This window comes from Bombina bombina, unplaced genomic scaffold (genome assembly GCF_027579735.1).
Source record: "Bombina bombina isolate aBomBom1 unplaced genomic scaffold, aBomBom1.pri scaffold_680, whole genome shotgun sequence".
Taxonomy (NCBI): Eukaryota; Metazoa; Chordata; class Amphibia; order Anura; family Bombinatoridae; genus Bombina; species Bombina bombina.
Window position 1 is genome coordinate 77,118 of NW_026513126.1, and position 25,845 is coordinate 102,962.

The following is a 25,845-nucleotide window of genomic DNA, read 5'->3' on the forward strand; positions in this document are numbered from 1 at the left end:
ACAGACTAGCAATGAGACCAGCAAGCTTGGAAAACACTTTACAGAAAGTTAACAAGCAAAAAAATAAAAACGGTACTGTGCCTTTAAGAAAAATAAAAAAGGTCAGAATTTGAAAAACAGTGAAAAAAAGCAGTAAATCAAACGAAATTTTTACAGTGTGTATAATAGGCTAACAGAGCATTGCACCCACTTGCAAATGGATGATTAACCCCTTAGTGTCAAAAATGGATAAAAAAAACGAAATAGACATTTTTTAACAGTCACAATCAACTGCCACAGCTCTGCTGTGGCCCTACCTCATACAAAACGACTTTGGAAAGCCCAAAAACCCTTCAGAGAGGTCCTAAGCATTCAGGGAACTCCTTCAGGAAAACTGGATGTCTCAGTCTGTAAAAGTTAATGCACATCTAGGCGCGAAAATAGGCCCCTCCCACTTCCTGTCTACACAGTGAGAGGCCTAACAAAACTATCCTAGGCAAATTTTAGCCAGCCATGTGGAAAAAAAACTGGGCCCCAACAAAGTTTATCACCAGAAAGCATATAAAAAACGTTTAAGCACTCCCAGCAAACGTTTTATATTTCAGTAGTTTGAAAAAATAATAAGAGTGTTACCTCTAATAGTAAGCATGATACTAGTCGTTATTAAATCACTGTAATCAGGCTTACCTTAAATAAATCTGGTATCAACAGCATTTTCTAGCATATACATTTCTCTAGAATTTTTTTTTACTGCACATACCTCATAGCAGGATACCCTGCACGCCATTCCCCAAGCTGAAGTTACCTCTCTCTTCAGTTATGTGTGAGAACAGCAATGGATCTTAGTTCCAACCTGCTAAGATCATTAGAGACCACAGGCAGACTCTTCTTCTATTTTCTGCCTGAGACCAAAATAGTACAACTCCGGTACCATTTAAAAATAAACTTTTGATTTGAAGAAAAAATAACTAAATTACACCACATCTCTCTAACTGCTTCCATGTTTGTCGAGAGCTGCAAGAGAATGACTGGAGGTGGCAGGAAGGGGAGGAGATATATAGACAGCTCTGCTGTGGGTGATCCTCTAGCAGCTTCCTGTTGGGAAGGAGAATATCCCACAAGTAATGGATGATCCGTGGACTGGATACACCTTACAAGAGAAAGGAACAATACTTTCCAAGAAAGTAGTTTAATATCCAAGGAATGCATAGGCTCAAAAGGAGGAGCCTGTAAAGCCTTCAAAACCAAATTAAGACTCCAAGGAGGAGAGATTGATTTAATGACAGGCTTGATACGGACCAAAGCCTGTACAAAACAGTGAATATCAGGAAGCTTAACAATCTTTCTTTGAAACAAAACAAAAAAAAGCAGAGATTTGTCCCTTCAAGGAACTTGCAGAAAAACCTTTATCCAAACCATCCTGAAGAAACTGTAAAATTCTAGGAATTCTAAAAGAATGCCAGGAGAATTTATGAGAAGAACACCATGAAATATAAGTCTTCCAGACTTGATAATAAATCTTCCTAGAGACAGATTTACGAGCCTGTAACACAGTATCAATCACTGAGTCAGAGAAACCTCTATTACTAAGCATTCAATTTCCATACCTTCAAATGTAATGATTTGAGATCCTGATGGAAAAAACAGCCCTTGAGACAGAAGGTCTGGTCTTAAAGGAAGTGGCCAAGGTTGTCAACTGGACATCCGGATAAGATGCGCATACCAAAACCTGTGAAGCCATGCTGGTGCTACCAGAAACACAAACGATCGTTCCATGATGATCTTGGAAATCACTCTTGGAAGAAGAACTAGAGGCGGGAAGATATAAGCAGGTTGGTAAAACCAAGGAACTGCTAACGCATCCACCGACTCCACCTGAGAATCCCTGGATCTGGATAGGTACCTGGGAAGTCTCTTGTTTAGATGAAAAAACACATCTGGATAGATCGACCACTCCCCCGGATGTATTGTACGGCTGAGATAATCCACTTCCCAATTGTCTAAACCTGGGATATGTACCACAGGAATTAGACAAGAGCTGGAATCCACCCAAGAAAGTATCCACGATAATTCTTTCATAGCTAGGGGACTGTGAATCCCACCCTGATGATTGACATATGCCACAGTTGTGATATTGTCTGTCTGAAAACAAATGAACGGTTCTCTCTTCAACAGGGGCCAAACCTGAAGAGTCCTGAAAATAGCACGGAGTTCTAAAATAGATTGGTAACCTCGCCTCTTGAGATTTCCAAACCCCTTGTGCTGTCAGAGATCCCTAGAAAGCTCCCCAACCTGAAAGATTTGCATCTGTTGTGATTACAGCCCAGGTTGGACAAACAAAGGAGGCCCCATGAACTATACGATGGTGAATTAACCACCAAGACAGAGAGAGTCGAACATTGGGATTTAAGGATATTAATTATGATATCTTTATATAATCCAGGCACCATTGAATCAGCATACAAAGCTGGAGAGGTCTCATATGAAGAAGAGCAAAGGAGATAACGTCCGATGCTGCAGTCATGAGACCTAAAACTTCCAAGCACCTAGCTACTGAAGGGAAAAATTGAGACTGAAGGTACCGACAAGCTTTAAAAATGTAATTTGTCTCTTGTCCATTAAAGACAAAGTCATAGACACTGAATCTATCTGGAAACCTAAAAAGGTGACCTTTGTCTGAGGAATCAAGAAACTTTTTGGTAAATTGATCCTCTAACCATGTCTTTGAAGAAACCACTAGTTGATGCGTGTGAGATTCAAATTGTCAGATCCAGAACTGGCCTGAATTAATTATTTCTTTGGGACAATGAATAGATTTGAATAAAACCCCAAACCCTGTTCCTGAACGGAACTGGTATGATTACCCCTGAAAGCTCTAGATCTGAAACACACTTCAGAAAAACCTGAACCTTCACTGGATTTGTTGGAATGCGTGAGAGAAAATCTTCTCACAGGAGGTCTTACTCTGAATCCAATTCGATACCCTTGAGAGACAAAACTCTGAATCCATTGATTTTGGACAAAATCTACCCAAATGTTTTGGAAAAAAGTTTAATCTGCCCCCACCAGCTGAGCTGGAATGAGGCCTGCACATTCATGCAGAATTGGGGACTGGATTTGGTTTCTTAAACGGCTTGGACCAAATAAATTGTTACCTTGGAAAGAAAGAGATAGTAATCTAGACTTAGATACTATGTCACCAATATACTATGGATACCAATATCTGAGCCACAAAGCCCTAACATCAATTTTGATGATATAAAAAAATGGCATCACAGATAAAATGATTAGCATGTTGAAGCAAGCGAACAATGCTAGACAATCAGGATCTGTTTCCTGTTGCGCTAAGCTTTCCAACCAAAAAGTTGATGCAGTTGCAACATCAGCCATAGAAATGGCAGGCCTGAGAAGATAGCCATAATATAAATAATCTTTCCTTAGATAAAATTCAAGTTTCCTATCTAAAGGATCCTTAAAGGAAGTACTATCGTCCATAGACATAGTAGTACGTTAGGTAAGAGTAGAAATAGCCCCATCAACTTTGGGGATTTTTTTTACAAAACTTCAATCTAACTGTTGGCAAAGGCTACAACCTTTTAAACCTAGAAAAAGGAAAAAGAAGTACCAGGCCTATTCTATTCCTTTGAAATCATATCAGAAATAACATCAGGAACTGGAAAAACCTCTGGAGTAACCACAGGTGGTTTATAAACAGAATTTAAACGTTTACTAGTTTTAGTATCAAGAGGACTAGTTTCCTCAATATCCAAAGTAATCAACACCTCTTTAACAAGGAACAAATATACTCCATCTTAAAGAGAATATATCAGCATTTTGCGACCTTGTGAGCCTTATTTTGCCCACGAAAATTAAATGAAAAGAAGTCAATTTAAAGTAAAAGACTATACCCCAGGTAAGAAAAAATAACTAAAAAAAAATGTTTCCCAATTTTGAAACTGATACTCTTCAAAAGGAAATATACATAAACCTGACTCATGGCAAATATAAGTACAATACATATATTTAGAACTTTATAATAAAACAAAGTGCCAAAACATAGCTGAGAGTGTCTTAAAGGGACACTGTACCCATTTTTCTCTTCTGTGATTTAGATAGAGCATGGAATTTTAAGCAACTTTCTAATTTATTCCTATTATCACATTTTCTTCATTCTCTTGGTATCTTTATTTGAAATGCAAAAAAAAACAGAATTTATGTTTACCTGATAAATTACTTTCTCCAACGGTGTGTCCGGTCCACGGCGTCATCCTTACTTGTGGGATATTCTCCTCCCCAACAGGAAATGGCAAAGAGCCCAGCAAAGCTGGTCACATGATCCCTCCTAGGCTCCGCCTTCCCCAGTCATTCGACCGACGTAAAGGAGGAATATTTGCATAGGAGAAACCATATGATACCGTGGTGACTGTAGTTAAAGAAAATAAATTATCAGACCTGATTAAAAAACCAGGGCGGGCCGTGGACCGGACACACCGTTGGAGAAAGTAATTTATCAGGTAAACATAAATTCTGTTTTCTCCAACATAGGTGTGTCCGGTCCACGGCGTCATCCTTACTTGTGGGAACCAATACCAAAGCTTTAGGACACGGATGAAGGGAGGGAGCAAATCAGGTCACCTAGATGGAAGGCACCACGGCTTGCAAAACCTTTTTCCCAAAAATAGCCTCAGAAGAAGCAAAAGTATCAAACTTGTAAAATTTAGTAAAAGTGTGCAGTGAAGACCAAGTCGCTGCCTTACATATCTGATCAACAGAAGCCTCGTTCTTGAAGGCCCATGTGGAAGCCACAGCCCTAGTGGAATGAGCTGTGATTCTGTCAGGAGGCTGCCGTCCGGCAGTCTCGTAAGCCAATCTGATGATGCTTTTAATCCAAAAAGAGAGAGAGGTAGAAGTTGCTTTTTGACCTCTCCTTTTACCAGAATAAACAACAAACAAGGAAGATGTTTGTCTAAAATCCTTTGTAGCATCTAAATAGAATTTTAGAGCACGAACAACATCCAAATTGTGCAACAAACGTTCCTTCTTTGAAACTGGATTCGGACACAAAGAAGGCACGACTATCTCCTGGTTAATGTTTTTGTTAGAAACAACTTTCGGAAGAAAACCAGGTTTAGTACGTAAAACCACCTTATCTGCATGGAACACCAGATAAGGAGGAGAACACTGCAGAGCAGATAATTCTGAAACTCTTCTAGCAGAAGAAATTGCAACCAAAAACAAAACTTTCCAAGATAATAACTTAATATCAACGGAATGTAAGGGTTCAAACGGAACCCCCTGAAGAACTGAAAGAACTAAATTGAGACTCCAAGGAGGAGTCAAAGGTTTGTAAACAGGCTTGATTCTAACCAGAGCCTGAACAAAGGCTTGAACATCTGGCACAGCTGCCAGCTTTTTGTGAAGTAACACAGACAAGGCAGAAATCTGTCCCTTCAAGGAACTTGCAGATAATCCTTTCTCCAAACCCTCTTGTAGAAAGGATAGAATCTTAGGAATTTTTACCTTGTCCCAAGGGAATCCTTTAGATTCACACCAACAGATATATTTTTTCCATATTTTGTGGTAAATTTTTCTAGTTACAGGCTTTCTGGCCTGAACAAGAGTATCAATGACAGAATCTGAGAACCCTCGCTTTGATAAGATCAAGCGTTCAATCTCCAAGCAGTCAGTTGGAGTGAGACCAGATTCAGATGTTCGAACTGACCTTGAACAAGAAGGTCTCGTCTCAAAGGTAGCTTCCATGGTGGAACCGATGACATATTTACCAGGTCTACATACCAAGTCCTGCGTGGCCACGCAGGAGCTATCAAGATCACCGATGCCCTCTCCTGATTGATCCTGGCTACCAGCCTGGGGATGAGAGGAAACGGCGGGAATACATAAGCTAGTTTGAAGGTCCAAGGTGCTACTAGTGCATCTACTAGAGTCGCCTTGGGATCCCTGGATCTGGACCCGTAGCAAGGAACCTTGAAGTTCTGACGAGAGGCCATCAGATCCATGTCTGGAATGCCCCACAATTGAGTAATTTGGGCAAAGATTTCCGGATGGAGTTCCCACTCCCCCGGATGAAATGTCTGACGACTCAGAAAATCCGCTTCCCAATTTTCCACTCCTGGGATGTGGATTGCAGACAAGTGGCAGGAGTGAGTCTCCGCCCATTGAATGATTTTGGTCACTTCTTCCATCGCCAGGGAACTCCTTGTTCCCCCCTGATGGTTGATGTACGCAACAGTCGTCATGTTGTCTGATTGAAACCGTATGAACTTGGCCTTTGCTAGCTGAGGCCAAGCCTTGAGAGCATTGAATATCGCTCTCAGTTCCAGAATATTTATCGGGAGAAGAGATTCTTCCCGAGACCAAAGACCCTGAGCTTTCAGGGGTCCCCAGACCGCGCCCCAGCCCACCAGACTGGCGTCGGTCGTGACAATGACCCACTCTGGTCTGCGGAAGCTCATCCCCTGTGACAGGTTGTCCAGGGACAGCCACCAACGGAGTGAATCTCTGGTCCTCTGATCTACTTGTATCGTCGGAGACAAGTCTGTATAGTCCCCATTCCACTGACTGAGCATGCACAGTTGTAATGGTCTTAGATGAATTCGCGCAAAAGGAACAATGTCCATTGCCGCTACCATCAAACCTATTACTTCCATGCACTGCGCTATGGAAGGAAGAGGAACAGAATGAAGTATTTGACAAGAGTTTAGAAGTTTTGATTTTCTGGCCTCTGTCAGAAAAATCCTCATTTCTAAGGAGTCTATTATTGTTCCCAAGAAGGGAACCCTTGTTGACGGAGATAGAGAACTTTTTTCTACGTTCACTTTCCACCCGTGAGATCTGAGAAAGGCCAGGACAATGTCCGTGTGAGCCTTTGCTTGAGGAAGGGACGACGCTTGAATCAGAATGTCGTCCAAGTAAGGTACTACTGCAATGCCCCTTGGTCTTAGCACCGCTAGAAGGGACCCTAGTACCTTTGTGAAAATCCTTGGAGCAGTGGCTAATCCGAACGGAAGTGCCACAAACTGGTAATGCTTGTCCAGGAATGCGAACCTTAGGAACCGATGATGTTCCTTGTGGATAGGAATATGTAGATACGCATCCTTTAAATCCACCGTGGTCATGAATTGACCTTCCTGGATGGAAGGAAGAATTGTTCGAATGGTTTCCATTTTGAACGATGGAACCTTGAGAAACTTGTTTAGGATCTTGAGATCTAAGATTGGTCTGAATGTTCCCTCTTTTTTGGGAACTACGAACAGATTGGAGTAGAACCCCATCCCTTGTTCTCCTAAAGGAACAGGATGAATCACTCCCATTTTTAACAGGTCTTCTACACAATGTAAGAATGCCTGTCTTTTTATGTGGTCTGAAGACAATTGAGACCTGTGGAACCTCCCCCTTGGGGGAAGCCCCTTGAATTCCAGAAGATAACCTTGGGAGACTATTTCTAGTGCCCAAGGATCCAGAACATCTCTTGCCCAAGCCTGAGCGAAGAGAGAGAGTCTGCCCCCCACCAGATCCGGTCCTGGATCGGGGGCCAACATCTCATGCTGTCTTGGTAGCAGTGGCAGGTTTCTTGGCCTGCTTTACTTTGTTCCAGCCTTGCATTGGTCTCCAGGCTGGCTTGGCTTGAGAAGTATTACCCTCTTGCTTAGAGGACGTAGCACTTGGGGCTGGTCCGTTTCTGCGAAAGGGACGAAAATTAGGTTTATTTTTGGCCTTGAAAGACCTATCCTGAGGAAGGGCGTGGCCCTTGCCCCCAGTGATATCAGAGATAATCTCTTTCAAGTCAGGGCCAAACAGCGTTTTCCCCTTGAAAGGAATGTTAAGCAATTTGTTCTTGGAAGACGCATCCGCTGACCAAGATTTTAACCAAAGCGCTCTGCGCGCCACAATAGCAAAACCAGAATTTTTCGCCGCTAACCTAGCCAATTGCAAAGTGGCGTCTAGGGTGAAAGAATTAGCCAATTTGAGAGCATGAATTCTGTCCATAATCTCCTCATAAGAAGAAGAATTATTATTGAGCGCCTTTTCTAGCTCATCGAACCAGAAACACGCTGCTGTAGTGACAGGAACAATGCATGAAATTGGTTGTAGAAGGTAACCTTGCTGAACAAACATCTTTTTAAGCAAACCTTCTAATTTTTTATCCATAGGATCTTTGAAAGCACAACTATCTTCTATGGGTATAGTGGTGCGTTTGTTTAGAGTAGAAACCGCCCCCTCGACCTTGGGGACTGTCTGCCATAAGTCCTTTCTGGGGTCGACCATAGGAAACAATTTTTTAAATATGGGGGGAGGGACGAAAGGTATACCGGGCCTTTCCCATTCTTTATTTACAATGTCCGCCACCCGCTTGGGTATAGGAAAAGCTTCGGGGGGCCCCGGGACCTCTAGGAACTTGTCCATTTTACATAGTTTCTCTGGAATGACCAAATTCTCACAATCATCCAGAGTGGATAACACCTCCTTAAGCAGAGCGCGGAGATGTTCCAATTTAAATTTAAATGTAATCACATCAGGTTCAGCTTGTTGAGAAATTTTCCCTGAATCTGAAATTTCTCCCTCAGACAAAACCTCCCTGGCCCCCTCAGACTGGTGTAGGGGCCCTTCAGAACCAATATCATCAGCGTCCTCATGCTCTTCAGTATTTTCTAAAACAGAGCAGTCGCGCTTTCGCTGATAAGTGGGCATTTTGGCTAAAATGTTTTTGATAGAATTATCCATTACAGCCGTTAATTGTTGCATAGTAAGGAGTATTGGCGCGCTAGATGTACTAGGGGCCTCCTGTGTGGGCAAGACTGGTGTAGACGAAGGAGGGGATGATGCAGTACCATGCTTACTCCCCTCACTTGAGGAATCATCTTGGGCATCATTTTCTCTAAATTTTGTGTCACATAAATCACATCTATTTAAATGAGAAGGAACCTTGGCTTCCCCACATTCAGAACACAGTCTATCTGGTAGTTCAGACATGTTAAACAGGCAAAAACTTGATAACAAAGTACAAAAAACGTTTTAAAATAAACCGTTACTGTCACTTTAAATTTTAAACTGAACACACTTTATTACTGCAATTGCGAAAAAGTATGAAGGAATTGTTCAAAATTCACCAAAATTTGGGGGCGGAGCCAACCGGGCATCTGAGCGGTCGCACATAAATAGAGCTCTGCTCATATAACTCAATTGCCTACATACTAGAACGCTCAGAAACGCCTAAAATTTCGTAAAATAATAGCCTAACTCTTTAGGACACATATTGAGAGATTTGAGGAGGAAGAAAAGAGCAGAGGGGACTCAGAGTTATCTCATAACTCTTGCAGCTCTCACATGATACACTAGAGGAGCGGCCATCTTTACAACTAAGTTTTGGAAAATGGAGCCGTCCGCATTTGTTTCAGCCTTGCAGGACCTACTAACTGCACATCATGCGAGACTCTGGGAATCAGTGGAAGGACTTTGCTCACCTGTCCGGGACCCATCGGGCACAGATTCCCTCCTAACTGGGATGTCTGCTGAGTTTGATCGGCTGAGCCCTGTGTGTAACCACGAGACAGTATCGGAAGAACCAAAGCAGCCATCACTATCCATAAAGGAAGCCACATGGCGCACTCACGAATCAGACAATGGGGCTCACTTTACTCTGCACTCTGACCTGGCCCTGCTACAGGGTCATTATGTTGAGGTGGGACCCACAAAATTGCTGCTACGCACCTCTAACCTCTTACTGCTTACCTGCCCCACTGAGAATTTGCTCAACGATCCCTTTGTTGAAATGAGGTTACTGGTGGATTCTTCAGCTCTAAGAGTGAGATTGGGAGTGGGCTGAGCAGACTGCCAGCGGTGTCTCCAGAGCAGATTTGTCACGCAAAATCTTCAGCATAGCTTTGGCACATCGCTTTGATCCCAGAGTTCTCTGACTTCTCTGACTTCTTTTGGAACTGCTTTATGTGTTATAACCTTTGAAAGATGGCAGTACAGCAAGCTGAAGTCCTTCCCCAATTATTTACTCTTTACACTTTTCTATTTTATTGCCCCAAACATCTGCCTCATTTACGGTGCATAGACAGGCTAATGACTATGTTTCTGGTTAAAATACATTACTGTAGCTGCACTATGTTTGTTTGTGCCAACCTTAATTGTCCTAAAAGTTCCACATATGTTGTATGTAGAAAGTTACCCTAATAGTTTTACAATTGTCATGTACAGCAAGTTGTCATGTTAGTTGACACTGTTTATATGCCAAATAACCTCTAAATCTGAGCCATACTGCAGATCTATACACCAAGCATACCTATCGCTAATCAGCAAGCACTATCTCATAATCTCATTGCTACTTCTGGAGGTCCACAGAATAGCTAGTACTAGCTCATACTAAGTAGGTGCTACATTTGGCTTAGTTTTGGGGCAGACTCTGTTTAAAAGCTGGCTATAGCTGAGTGAGTTATTAGAAGGATGCATGCTTTTTTTGGTTTTGTTTTTTATGTATTTAATTATTTTTGATGCTACCTAGCAGCTACTCTATTTTACACTCCTGACCGTTGCATTTTCGATGTAAATGTATATTTTGTGATGGAATGTGTAATTACCACTTTAAGCCACCGGAGGGTAGTAGAGGTTTAATTATGCTTTTTGTGCACGTTTTAATGGGACTGCTGCCTTTGTTACTATACCGTTCTCTCCTACCCTACTTGCAGGGTCCAGCACTTGACATCTCATAGTGTCACTAGTGTCTTATACCTATCAGCTAATCTTGTATGTAGTTAAAGAGCTCACTCTAGCCTAATAGATGCATAGTTCCTTTTTAAGGGGAAAAAAATAAAACAGGGGAAAAAAAAAAAAAAAAGGACAAAAATAAAATAAAAAAACTAAGCCACCCTGCAAACTTCTTGTGAAGCTCACACATGAACTAGAGTCATAACTGTGCAATGACTGCTCTATATGGCCATCTTGATTCTGCTATAACTAGGCTAATAGGGAGATAATGCATATTTTTACAGTTAACATGGTGGCAGTAATATCTGAGTTTGCAGCAAATTTCGCCATATGTTTTGTTTAGAATAGTTTGGCACTCACCCCTTATGGTTATATAGGTGACTTCAGCTTTATCCCATAAGGCTCCACTTGTTGTATAAGTTAATATATTTTTCCCATAGCTAATTCACAGAATGGGTTAGACTTTGTTCTCTATGTATGCTAATTGTTGTTAACTCACCTCACAGTGCTCCCACGGCTAATTTGACTCCATATTTTACTACTGTCCTAAAGTTCTGGAATAACCCAGCGTAGCTCCACCCAAATACAAGTAAATGTGTGTGTGTCTGCGTTTGTGAACATGCATATGTCTGTATACGTATAGTCCCATATAACTTCTGGAGATATATAATTAAGAGTGGCTGTCTGGTGTTGGGAGCAGGCTCCCAACTTAGTTAAACTAATGCTAACATGTCTGCTCACGTTTACTAGGGTTAAAAGAATGATTTCACATTGGAACCTACCTCATTACTCAAAACAGCTTACATACTGGTCTCTGGGTATAGGGCCCGTACCCAGGTGACACGGTTTAAATTGGTTATAGGAGTAGATTACCAACCCGCATGTGGTCTGGTTTCGATAGGCACATTTCTACTTTGAGTCTATGAAGGTAGTATCAAAAATTAATACTGTAGACCCTCTATAATAGTCAGCCTACCCCATAGTTCTAGCTGATAGCCTCACTATTAATACTTCTTTTCTCCTAAGTTTGGAGACTTGGCACACCCTTGAACCTTAGATAAAACTCGCTCTCTACAGCACACTAAATGTTAACTGCGCACAAGTATTGCCTGCCTAATCTTTATAATGTATGTATGAACCTATTTAGGTACCTCCACTCAGTTGATATTACAGGGTTTCACTACGTACCTTATTTTTTGTTCACCCTATGGAAAATGGTTTAATTTATGTCTGTCATCTGTTTGGCATATATATATAGCTATCAATTATTGCTCTACTGTGTTATCATGCTTATCAAGAATGACAGGAAGGTCAAAGGAGGTTAACTTCTCATAGATACTTCTCCCTGGTGAACTATCTACGTCCTAGTTAACTGAGAGTCCCATAGCATCTAAATTACCACCTCCCCCCCCCCACTACCAGAATGTACCCCCCCCCTCTTCTCTGGGAGGGATAACTACGCGGTTTCTCTTGCCTATACCGCATCATAGATTGTATTCCATACTTAGTTACCATACTATGTTATTTTAATTTATACTTGGCGCCTTTATTTTTGATACCATTTGAATTTAATTATTGCATAATGTCTACATACTCTAGCATAATATTACAGCAGTTAACTGGCGCTTACAGTATTCATATCCCATGGCACACTACATGTCAACCTATTCTAGATTCCCTTTAATTTCTATCTTGGGTTTTGTGTGCTGTTCATATAATTGTAAAAAAAAAAGGTTCCAATTCTTCCATAGTATTGCCTATGTTGTAAAACGTATTTATTAAGATGGAAGCAGTATATTTGAAATGTACCATTTATGTTTGCTCTGTATTATATTACCTTGCATATGTTGTATTGTTTTCAGCACAACCTTAATAAAAATCTTTAAAAAAAAAAAAAAAAAAAAAAAAAAAAAATCACCAAAATTTCACCACAGTGTCTTAAAGCCTTAAAAGTATTGCACACCAAAGTTGGAAGCTTTAACCCTTAAAATAACGGAACCGGAGCCGTTTTTATATTTAACCCCTTTACAGTCCCTGGTATCTGCTTTGCTGAGACCCAAGCAAGCCCAAAGGGGAATACGATACCAAATGACGCCTTCAGAAAGTCTTTTCTATGTATCAGCGCTCCTCACACATGCATCTGCATGTCATGCTTCTCAAAAACAAGTGCGCAATAGAGGCGCGAAAATGAGACTCTGCCTATGATTAGGGAAAGCCCCTAGAGAATAAGGTGTCCAATACAGTGCCTGCCGGTTATTTTACATAATTCCCAAGATTAAAATAATTCCTCAAGGCTATGGAGTATAAAATATGTTTATATATAAATCGATTTAGCCCAGAAAATGTCTACAGTCTTAAAAAGCCCTTGTGAAGCCCTTTTTTTCTTTCTGTAATAAAAATGGCTTACCGGATCCCATAGGGAAAATGACAGCTTCCAGCATTACATCGTATTGTTAGAATGTGTCATACCTCAAGCAGCAAAAGTCTGCTTACTGTTCCCCCAACTGAAGTTAATTCCTCTCAACAGTCCTGTGTGGAAACAGCCATCGATTTTAGTAACGGTTGCTAAAATCATTTTCCTCTTACAAACAGAAATCTTCATCTCTTTTCTGTTTCAGAGTAAATAGTACATACCAGCACTATTTTAAAATAACAAACTCTTGATTGAATAATAAAAACTACAGTTAAACACTAAAAAACTCTAAGCCATCTCCGTGGAGATGTTGCCTGTACAACGGCAAAGAGAATGACTGGGGAAGGCGGAGCCTAGGAGGGATCATGTGACCAGCTTTGCTGGGCTCTTTGCCATTTCCTGTTGGGGAGGAGAATATCCCACAAGTAAGGATGACGCCGTGGACCGGACACACCTATGTTGGAGAAAATAAGTTTAGATGCCGGCCCATTTTTGGTGAACAACCTGGGTTGTTCTTGCTCATTGGTGGAAAAATTCATCCACCAATAAAAAAGTGCTGTTTAGAGTTCTGAACCCCCCAAAAAAGCTTAGCTGTCTTCTTTTTCAAATAAAGATAGCAAGAGAACAAAGAAAATTTGATAATATGAGTAAACTAGAAAGTTGCTTAAAATTGCATGCTCTATCTGAATCACAAAATAATTTTTTTGGGTTCAGTGTCCCTTTAAGTAATGAAAACATACTTACCGAAAGACACCCATCCACATATAGCAGATAGCCAAACCAGTACTGAAACAGTAACAGCAGAGGTAATGGAATATAACAGTATATCGTCAATCTGAAAAGGGAGGTAGGAGATGAATCTCTACGACCGATAACATAGAACCTTTGAAAAGATTTCCCGCGAGGAAAACCATAAAATCAATAGGCAATACTCTCTTCACATCCCTCTGACATTTAAGCACACTTCACCACCTTCATAGGAGGCAAAATTTGTAAAACTGAATTGTGGGTGTGGTGAGGGGTGTATCTATAGGCATTTTGAGGTTTGGGAAACTTTGCCCCTCCTGGTAGGACTGTATATCCCATACGTCACTAGCTCATGGACTCTTGCCAATTACATGAAAGAAAGATAGTTTGTTTAACCCCTTAACCCAAAATAACATATATATAATGCGGCACTTTGCCTATTGTACCGCATGACAAATATACACACACACACATACATATATATATATATATATGTCACTTTGTGCAATAATCATCTGCTGGTGCCGGTGGGAGGTGTGGGAGGGAAACTGGGAGGTGTGAGAGGGAAACTGGGAGGCGGGTGAGTGGTCCAACGGAAGGGGGAGGAGGGAGTGGGATGGTCCAACACTAGGGAAAAAAAAAAGAGGGAGGAAGGGATTGAGAGCTACACTACAGAAAAAAAGGTGTGGTGGGGGTCCCTGACTAATGATCTCCGGAGGGGGGGGGGGTGATCTACACTACAGAAAATATATATTTAAAAAAAAAAATGTTTTATAGGTACTGGCAGACAGCTGCCAGTACTAAAGATGACCGCAAGTGATAAAAGGGGGAGGGTTAGAGAACTATTTGAGGGGGGGGGTCAAGGAGGTAGGAGGATCACTACAATGCAGAAATTTTTTTTTATAAAAAAATTATAATAAAAACAAACCTACTGTCTGCCAGTACCTTAGATGGTAGTGATCAGTCGGGGGTGAGGGAGGTAGGGATGACATCTGTTTGGGAGGGATCAGGTTGGAGGGTTCTCTCTACACTACAGCTAAAATTAACCTTACAAGCTACCTGATAAACCCCTTCACTGCCGTGAATAATAGAAATGTGGTGCGCAGCTGTAATTAGCAGCATTCTAATTACCAAAAAGCAAAAGCAAAGCCATGTATAGAAAAAGTATACCAGCTTAGAGGAATATAATGCACTGCTGGGCATAGGTGAATAAAAATGTAATATCACCTGGTGCAAGGAGGTAAGAAAAATTGAAATGAAAAGATTAAGAAAAAAAATATAGCTGTACCTTTAACCAGCACTTGCCCATAAAGCCATGTATGTCTGCTATTTCTGAACAAAGGGGATACCAGAGAAGCTTTTACAATTTGTGCCATAATTGCAAAAGTGGTATGTAAATTTCAGTGAGAAACGTGTAGATCAGCACTTCAGAATTCACCTCATTCCATTATAGTGTGTGTGTGTGTGGGGGTGGGGGGGATTGTGAGGGATTCGGGATAGTGGGACAGATTAAAGCTCTGGAATGTAGGGGTGTTTTTGCTTGCTCCTAGTGGTCTTGTGTACTCAAAATCATAGTCATAACCCAGGCTGCCCTTTAACTGAGGGGGCTTTATTGTGGACTTTTTCTTGGTCCAATTATGTTTTACCTATTTTAATGTGAAATGCGAGATTGTACCTACACTCACTCACACTAGTATTTAAAAAAAAAAAAAAAAGGAACACCACAGCCATGATTTCAGTGACTTGATCAGCTGTTCCTTTTTAAATACAATTGTAACACTTGTTAGAGAAGGCTTTTAAAGCTATTATTATTACCGCCATGCAAGTGTCTAAAACTCCCATGATAAAAAAGAAAGGGAACCCATTTATTCTGTGAAACGGCTGTTTTCATACTGTCTTCTATCCTCCAGTGAATTTTCTCCTCATTTGTGGCAGGTGTAAGGCAGGCAGATTCTCCTCTTTGTCTAGGGGCAGGTGCACTGTGACAATCTGCCAGCCCAAACTGTGCACACCTCTTATGTGTATATCCTTGCCGCACAAGTGCACTCCTGCAGTGCTGGTGACATGACATAAGGTCTTAAAAGCTCTAGAGCAGGTATGTAGCAGGCATGAGCATTCGGATCATTTGTGAGAAAACAAATGCGATGGATGGTGGCTGCTGCTTGTGGCATTTGTTATTTTAAGAAATGGATTTCTTCTTGTGAAAGTGCAACACACTAAGATCTGGATTTTGCACAAATGTTAGTATGTGGCACTTTAACAAGAAGAAATCAGCAACAGAAAAGAGCAGAATACCACGAGTGGCCACCATCTTCATTCAGATCCTCTTGAATGATCTAAATGCACATGACCAGTAGGTGTGTGTGTGTGTATGTGTGTGTGTGTGGGGGGGGGGGGGGTATGTGTGAAGACTGCCCCAGCTCAATTAGTAAACAAACACCTAGCATAATTATTAAAGGGATGTTAAACAGTAAACACATGCTAGGCAATGTATTTAGAGCAAAGGCTAGCATGAAATCAGGAGTTTTAGAGATCATATACCATAAATGGGATGAAGGTAACGTACTTGTTAGGACAGCAAAATAATTAGAACCCATTACCCTGATCTATTATGAGAAACAGGGCAATTACTTCCTTTTCTGTTAAGGCCTTTGCAACAAGAGCAGGGTCCTTGCCTTATTGGATCTTAGACCACACAGAGACGAGAACTTTTGAGATGTCTAAATCAAAAGTTGATTCCATACCAATTAGATAGGATCTCTAAAAGCCAAGGTTTTGAGAATACCTCTTGAAAAGTCCTAATCTGCCTTCCACAAGAACCTTAAAGGAACAGTCAAGTTCAAAAAGAACTTTCATTATTCAAAAAAGGCATGCAATTTTAAACAACTTTCCAATTTACTTTTATTACCAATTTTGCTTTGTTCTCTTGGTATTCTTAGTTGAAAGCTAAACCTAGGAGGTTCATATGCTAATTTCTTAGACCTTGAAGGCCGCCTCTAATCTGAAAGCATTTTGCCAGTTTTTCACAACTAGAGGGCATTAGTTCATGTGTTTCACATAGATAACAGAGCTCACACATGTGTATTTACGGGAGGAATGAGAACTGATTGGCTAAAGTGCAAGTCTGTCAAATGAACTGAAATAAGGGGGCAGTCTGCAGAGGCTTAGATACAAGGTAATTACAGAGGTAAATCGTATATTATAACTGTGTTGGTTATGCAAAACTGTGGAATGGGTAATAAAGGGATTATCTATCTTTTTAAACAACAAAAAATCTGGTGTTGACTGTCCTTTTAAGGTCTACAGTTGGTGGCGCACTTTCATGTAGAATAAGAGATGGGAATAGACTTCTTGGCTTACTTAGGCATGGAGCAAATTGTGTTTGGTCTGCAGGAAGTCTAGGTCTAGGTTGAAGTCAATCTCTGGATTGGGAAATTAGGCTTTTAAAACAAAGCCTTATGGAACATTTTTTATTCCTTCAGTATTTTATTTTTAGCTTTTGTGCTTCTTACCACCAGCAGCCTTGACCTTAAACTATCAGGTCCTGGGGGGTAAATAGAGCATTAATCTAAAAAGGAGTGGCTGCCACCATGCAAGGCACACTAACAGCCAGTTTAATTGGAAGCTAACTGGAAAGACCACCTATAAAAGCCTACAGGCTTCCTATCCATTGGGTCTTTTGTGGCAGCCTGTGTGCTTGTATGTCTGTACTTATCTATACATGTGTGTATGCATGCACGTGAATGTCTGTGGTAACTTGTCAGTATTTACAGGTTTGACGGTGCCTGTTTGTGTGCACAAAGTAACTGGTTTTGTGCATATGGGTATCTGTATGTGACCGTGTGTTTTCCTGTTAGTGCATATGGTTCTATGATATGAAAGTCAATGCAGGTATATAACTGCCAAGTACTTCAGGGACATGGGTCTAATCTAATGTCTCAAGTGAGCATATAATCGCCAGGTAATCAGGATCATAGGCCTGATGTGTTGGCTTTAGTAAAAAATGCTTCAGTTCTAACCTTATTGTATTATTTTTCTTCCCTCCTTTTGTGATGCCACGTCTGCATAGTTATTTATGCCAATTAAATGTGGCCGATATTTTTTTCAAATAATGGTGGCAACCTTAGTTGTGTGGAAGCATAGCCTGTTTTATATCCTTGTTAACAGGTCTGTCCCCAATTGTTCTGAGCAGAACAGTGAAAAAAGGTAAAAACTTAAGTTTAGACATGGTGCTGTCAATTACATTACAGAAACTCAGAGGCATTTAAAAAACAGATTCAGAGTTAAAGCACAAGGACAGGGGACAAAATATATATTGAAAGTATATTGCAAAGTGTTCTAACTACACATAATTAAACATTTTATATAAACAATCCCATACTGTTTAATACCCCTTTAAAAAAAGTGCAAGATAATAAAACTAATACATATTAAAATGCAATACATCAATTTCAGGGCCTCCATTACATATGCAGCGTCGCCCGCAAAAGCCGGCGATGCTGGTTTTTGCGCGGGTTTGGTATCCTATATACAGCGCCGCATATAAATGCGGCACGTATATTTCACCTGTCGCCCGCAAATTTTACTCCCATAAGCTAACATGGGACCGCGTCGTAAATCGGTATCCAATATCCAGCGCAAGGACTTACGTGGCGAAAATGGAGAAATCTTACTCCATTTCTACCTCGTCATAAAAGGCAGCCGTAGCAAGCATTGCTGAGTATGAGAGCACCGTAACTCCCGAAAATGCCTGCAACAAATCAACACCTAACGCATGTGCAATTTCTATCTACCTGTCAACCGCAATCCCCCACCGCAATAACTAATAAAGTCTATTAACCCCTATATCCGCGATTAAACCCACACCGCAAGTAATAACTAAATTATTAACCCCTAAACCGCCATAGCCCGCAACACCATTAACCTATTCAAGTATTAACCCCTAAAAATTAAATTTATTTAATGATAGTGTAGTGTTAGGTGTAATTGTAACTTAGGTTAGGATTTATTTTACAGGTAAATTTGTATTTATTTTAACTAGGTAGCTATTAAATCGTTAATAACTATTTAATAACTATTGTACCTAGTTAAAATAAATACAAAGTTGCCTGTAAAATAAAAATAAATCCTAAAATAGCTACAATGTAATAATTATATTGTAGCTATCTTAGGGTTTATTTTATAGGTAAGTATTTAGTTTTAAATAGGAATAATTGAGTTAATAATAGTACATTTATTTAAATAATATTTAAGCTAGGGGGGGGGTGTTAGGCTTAGGTTTAGGGGTTAATAACTTTATTATGGTGGCGGCGGCAGATTAGGGGTTAATACATTTAATAGGCTATGTGGGCTATGGCAGTTTAGGGGTTAATACTTGAATAGGTTAATGGCGTTGTGGGCTATGGCGGTTTAGGGGATAATAATTAAGTTGTTACATGCGGTGTGGGTTTGATGGCAGATATAGGGGTTAATAGTTTAAATAGGCATATTGCGTTGTGGGGGGTTGTCGGTCTAGGGGTTAATACATTTATTATTAGTAGTGAGAGGGGGGATTGCGGATATAGGGGTATACGTGTCGGGCTTATTTTTGGGAGGCGTGTTAGACTGTTACGGGAGATTTAAAATTATCGTTACTTTTCTTAGGCGCCGGCAGTTTCTAAAGTGCCGTAAGTCACTGGCGACTCCAGAAATTTTAATTTACGCTTATTTCTGGACATCGCTAGTTTATCCGACTTACGCCACTTAGGAAATGCCGGAGCCATATATGTAATACCCCAATGTGAAATTACGGGCGGCGCAGGTTTCCACACTTGCGCCGAAACCTGCGCCGTATATTTGATCGCTCCCCATATGTTTAAAATTATGAAAAAGAAAAATGGATAATTACCAATTATGCATATTTTATACTAAATTTAGAAGAGTAACACATGATCTGGTGCGCATAACCGATAAAGAGAGAAAAAGATCCAGAGACAAAGAGACCGACCCACACACACAGAGAGAGAGAGAGAGAGAGAGAGAGAGAGAGAGAGAGAGAGAGAGAGAGAGAGAACACGCCCTGATTAGGTTTGAGGAAGTGCTATTTCCAAGCAAATATATTCAAAATGGAGAAATCCTGAAGGTCTAGATATAAAGATATATAGTCCTCAACATCTGTTAAGAGTAAGAGTATATATATATATATATATATATATATATATATATATTTATGGTTTCTTGGGGGAGTGGTCTACAACTCATCAGAACATAACACTTCTGAGTTACCTGTTCGTTTGCCGAGATGACTTGTATTCCTCAATAATGTTTACATTACTATCATTTCCAGTAACTGAAAGCACTATTTTTTGCATATTTCCCAGGAAGAGCTGAATATCATTTGGCCTTTGAGGTAGATCATAAACTACAAAAAAAAAGGAAAAGCATGATTATTTAGATAAGCAATGTCTAACTTCCAAAAACATGAGGGCCACAGATCACATTTTAGAAGCCCTATGGGCCGCATACAAATTTATAAAGTCAAAGACAGAAGCCAGCACAGTCCTGTGTGGAAAACCACAGTGAGAAACTGCCAAACTCATCAAATATGTAGAAAAAAACAATTTATGTAATAACTTACCTGATAAATTAATTTCTTTCATGGTGGCAAGAGACCATGAGCTAGTGACGTATAGAATATACATTCCTACCAGGAGGGGGCAAAGTTTACCAAACCTCAAATGCCTATAAATACACCTCCCACCTCACGCATACCTCAGTTTAACGTATAGCCAAGTTAGTGAGGTGTAAAAGGAGTAAAAGCATAAAAAGACGAACAGGATAAATAAAGTGCTTTATATAAAAAAATCATAACCCCCCAAAAATTGGGTGGGTCTCATGGACTCTTGCCACCATGAAAGAAACGAATTTATCAGGTAAGTTCTTACATAAATAATGTTTTATTTCATATAGATGGCAAGAGTCCATGATCTAGTGACGCATGGGATAGAAATACCCAAGATGTGGAAGTCCACGAGTGACTAGAGATGGAGGGATAAAATAAAAACAGCTATTTCCGCTGAGAAATTTAATCCCAAAAAGTAATTAAGCCTTCTTAAAAATTTAAAAAACTTAAATCATAGGCACTAGAATCAAACCTAGACAGCTGCCTGAAGAACCTTTCTACTAGAAGCTGCTTCCGAAGAAGCAAAAACATCAAAATGGTAAAATAATGTAAATGTATGCAAAGAAGACAAAACTGAAGCTTAATTCTTGAAAGCCCAAGATGTGGCAACTGATCTTGCAGAATGAGCTGTAATTCTCTGAGTCAGAGACTGCCCCAGCCTTCAAATAAGCTTTGTGAATCAGAAGTTTCAACCAAGATGCCAAAGAAATGGCAGAGGCTTTCAGACCTTTTCTGGAACCAGAAACAATAACAAATAGACTAGAAGTCTCTGAAATCTTAAGTAGCCTCAACATAATATTTCAAAGCTCTTACCTCATCCAAAGAATGTTAAGACCTTTTAAGGATATTCTTAGAATTTGGACACAAGGAAGGAACACTAATTTCCCTATTGATGTTAGAATTCACAACTTTAGGCAAAAATATAAACTAAGTGCGCAAAACAGCTGTATCTTGATAAAAGATCAGATAAGGAGACTCGGAAGAGAGAGCAAACAATTCAGACACTCTTCTAGCAGAAGAGATAGCCAAGAGAAATAACACTTTCCAAGAAAGTAGTTTAATGTCCAAAGAATGCATAGGCTCAAAAAGGAGCCTGCAAAGTATTTAAAACCAAATTTAGACTCCAAGGAGGAGAGAAAGATTTAATAACAGGTTTGATACGAGTCAAAGCCTGTACGAAACAGTGATCATCAGGAAGATTAGCAATCCTTCTGTGAAATAAAACAGAAAGAGCAGAGATTTGTCCTTTCAAAGCATTGGCAGACAAACCTTCATCCAAACCATCCTGATGAAACTGTAGAATCCTAGGAATTCTAAAAGAATGCCAAGAATAATCATGAGTGGAACACCATGAAATATAGTTTTCCAAACCTTGTGATATATTTTCCTTGAAACAGGCTTACGAGCCTGTATCAGTGTTAATCACAGAGTCAGAGAAACCTCTATGACTAAGGACTAAGCGTTCAATTTTCATGCCTTCAAATTTAGAGATCCGGATGGAATAACGAGCCTTGAGACAGAAGGTCTGGCCTTAAAGGAAGTGACCAAGATTGGCAACTGGACATTTGGACAAGGTCCGCTTACCAGACCCTGTAAGGCCATGCTGGTGCTATCAGAAACATACAAGATTGTTCCATTATGATCTTTGAGATCACTCCTAGAGGTGAAAAAATGTAAGCAGGCTGGTAAAACCTTGGAACTGCTAGAGAATTCATCAATTTCGCCTGAGGATCCCTGGACCTGGAGAAGTATCTGGGAAGTTTCTTGTTTAGACGAGAGGCCATCAGATCTTTGTCTGGAAGACCCCACATCTGCACAATCTGATAAAACACATCTGGATGGAGAGAACACTCCCCAGATGTAGAATCTGACGGCTGAGATAATCCACTTCCAAATTGTCTACACCTGGTATATGAATCAGTGATTAGACAAGAGTTGGATTCAGTCCAAGAAAGTATAAGACACACTTCTTTCCTTGCTAGGGGACTGCGACTCCCCTCCCTTGATGATTGACAAATGCCACTGTTGTGACATTGTTTAAAACCGAATATACGGTTCTTTCTTTAATAGAGGCCAAGAATGAAGAGCTCTGAAAATAGCACTGACTTCTAATATTGATTGGTAACCTCACCTCTTAAGGATTCCAAACGTCTTGTGCTGTCAGAGACCCCCAGACAGCTCCCCAACCTGTGAGACTTGCATCTATTGTGATCACAGTCCAGGTAGGACAAACAAAGGAGGCCCCTTGAACAATAAGGTGATGGTTTAACCACCAAGTCAGAGAGAGTTGAGTGTTGGAATTTAAGTATATCAGTTGTGATAGCCGAGTATAATCCCTGCACCATTGGTGCAACAAGCAAAGCTGTAGAAGTCTCATATGAAAACAAGCAAAAAAGATTGCGTCCGATGCTGCAATCATGAGACCTAAAACTTCCATGCACATAGCCACTAAAGGGAATGATAAGAGACTGAAGGTTTAGACAAGCTGAAACCAATCTCAAACGTCTCTGTTCTGTAAGAAAGAGTGTCATGAACACTGAATCTATCTGGAAACCTAAAAAGGTGACCTTTGTCTGAGAAATCAAGAAACTCTTTGGTAAATTTATCCTCCAAACATGTCTTTGAAGAAACAACAGAAATTGTTTTGAGTGAGATTCTCTAAATGAAAAGAATGAGTTAGTACCAATATATCCTCCAAATAAGGAAACACCGCAATACCCTGCTCTCTGATTACAGATAGAAGGGCACCTAAAACTATTAAGAATATTCTTGGTGCTGTTGTAAGGACAAACGGAAGAGCGACAAATTGGTAATGCTTGTTTAGAAAAGAGAATCTCAGAAAACTATAGTAATCTGGATGAATCAAATAGTGAAAGTAAGCGTCCTGTAAGTGTATTGTGGACATGAAGTGACCTTGCTGAACAAAAGGCAGAATAGTCTTTATAGTCACCATCTTGAAATTTGGGACTCTTACAAAACAATTTAAAGTTTTCAGATCCAAAATTGGCCTGAAAGAATTTTCCTTCTTTGGTACAAAGAATAGATTCTAACAAAAAAAAATCCTTGTTCCTGCTGTGAAACCGGGATAATTACCCCTGAAAGTTCTAAATCTAAGACACATATGGTTAAGAAAGAATCTTCCCAAAGGAGGTCTTATTCTGAATCCTATTCGACACCCCTGAGAAATTATATTCTGAATCCACTGATTTTGGACAGAGTCTGTCCAAACTCTTTGAAATAACTTAGTCTGCCCCCTACCAGAAGAACTGGCTTGATGGTCGCACCTTCATGTAGGTTTAGGGGCAGGATATAGTTTCTTATAAGGCTTGGATTTATTCCAATACAGAGATGGTCTCCAATTAGAGCCAGAGGCCTTAGGGGAAGGAGTGGTTTTCTGTTCTCTATTCTGGCGCTTTAAATTTACCCTTAGATTTCTTGTCTTGGGGCAGAAAAACGTCCTTACCTCCAGTAACAGTGGAGTTAAAAGAATCCAATTGTGAACCAAAAAGATTTTTACCTTGAAAAGAGAGAGATAATCTAGTTTATACACCCTGTCAGCATTCCAAGATTTAAGCCATAAAGCTCTTCTAGTAAGAATGGCTAAATACATGGATTTGACATTGATCTCCCCAACATCAAATATAGCATCACAAATAAAATTATTTGCATGTTGAAGTAAAACAATGTTAAATAATTCAGAATATAAAGACAACTGCTGTGCTAAACTGTCCAACCAAAAAGTAGAAGCAGCAGCAACATCAGCCATAGATAAAACAGGTCTAAGAATATAGCCAGTATGTAAGTATGCCCTTCTTAGATAAGATTCAAGCTTCCTATCTAAAGGATCTTTGGGTACAGGTAAAGGATACAATGTCTTAAACCTAGAAGAAGGGTTAATTAAGACAATTACTAGTTTTATTATCAAGAGATTTAGACTCCTCAATACCCAAAGTAAACAAAACTTCCTTTAAGAGAGAACAAATATATTCTAACTTAAATAAAAAAAGATTTGTCTACATCAGTCTCTGACACGACATCCTCTGAATCAGAGGAGACATCAGTAGAGGATACATCAGTTTGCTGAAGGTCAGATCTTAATTCACTAAGTTTAGGAAAAAAAGTTGCAAAAACCTTTTTAGATTTATTTGAAGGCAAAATAGCAGTTATTGCCCTCTCAATAGCTGAAGCAATAAAATCTTACATTTCTGCAGTAATGCTATGTACATTAGACTGAAATGGAATAACAGTGGGTGTATTTGTACTCATAGATATATTTAACAATTCGTCAAAACAATATATTTAACAATTTGTCAAAACAAAAGCCACATAATTTAGCTGAATAATTTAGATCAGCTTTATTACAACAAACATACTTAGCTTTGGTAAATACGTGTTCATGCAGCTCAAATCCTATGGTAACATCAGAGGCAGGTTCAGTTTGAGACATAATTGTAGAAAAACTAAATTTTAAAAAAATAAATTAATTCTGAAAATTTATATCCATGCTCCTATATATGAAATATACAACAGGCTTGAGAGAATAAGAAACCAAGTGAAAATTTATAGTTAGAAAAAAAAATGCTGCATGAAAGCTCTCCAAATGTTTTCTAAAAACACTGAATGAGCTGGGCGCGGAGCTTATAATGGCAATTTTGGAGCCCAAAAAAATGGCAAAAAATGATGACACATCATCGTATGACATAAATAGCATCATCACATGTGCGACATGCAAAGCTGTAGTAGATTTCTAATACACCTATCACTCTAAAAAGCAGGTAAGAATTTTGATTGTATATACAAAAAAACTAAATGTACCTAAATAAAGCCTAATGGATACTTCTATTATAGCTGCATAAAATGTGATTATCAACTTTCCATGAGACTAACATAATACTTACCATTCTAATTTATAAATAAATTACTAGCTCCAAAAAAACTAATTATGCTTACCTGATAAATTTCTTTTCTTTAGATAGAAAGAGTACACAGCTGCATTCATTATTTTTGGGAAATAAGAACCTGGCCACCAGGAGGAGGAAAAGACACCCCAGCCAAAGGCTTAAATACTCCTCCCACTTCTCTCATCCCCCAGTCATTCTGCCGAGGTACAAGGAACAGTAGAAGAAATACCAGGGTGAAAAGATGCCAGAAGAATAAAAACTAAGATGCCCCACAGAAAAAATACGGGTGGGGAGCTGTGGACTCTTTCCATCTGAAGAAAAGAAAATTATCAGGTAAGCATAATTTATGTTTTCCTTCATAAATGGAAAGAGTCCACAGCTGCAATCATTACTTTTGGGAAAACAATACCCAA

At 39.7% G+C, this 25,845-nt stretch overlaps 1 protein-coding gene across 1 annotated transcript in view; it reads right to left on the minus strand.

Moving 5' to 3' along the window:
- Positions 1 to 25,845, minus strand: part of LOC128644719 (centrosomal protein of 192 kDa) — a 165,632-nt gene that overhangs the window by 19,943 nt on the left and 119,844 nt on the right. The window contains exon 8 of the mRNA XM_053697239.1: positions 20,135 to 20,270. Within this exon, the coding sequence (XP_053553214.1) occupies positions 20,135 to 20,270 (136 nt within the window). The remainder of the gene's footprint in view (positions 1 to 20,134; positions 20,271 to 25,845) is intronic.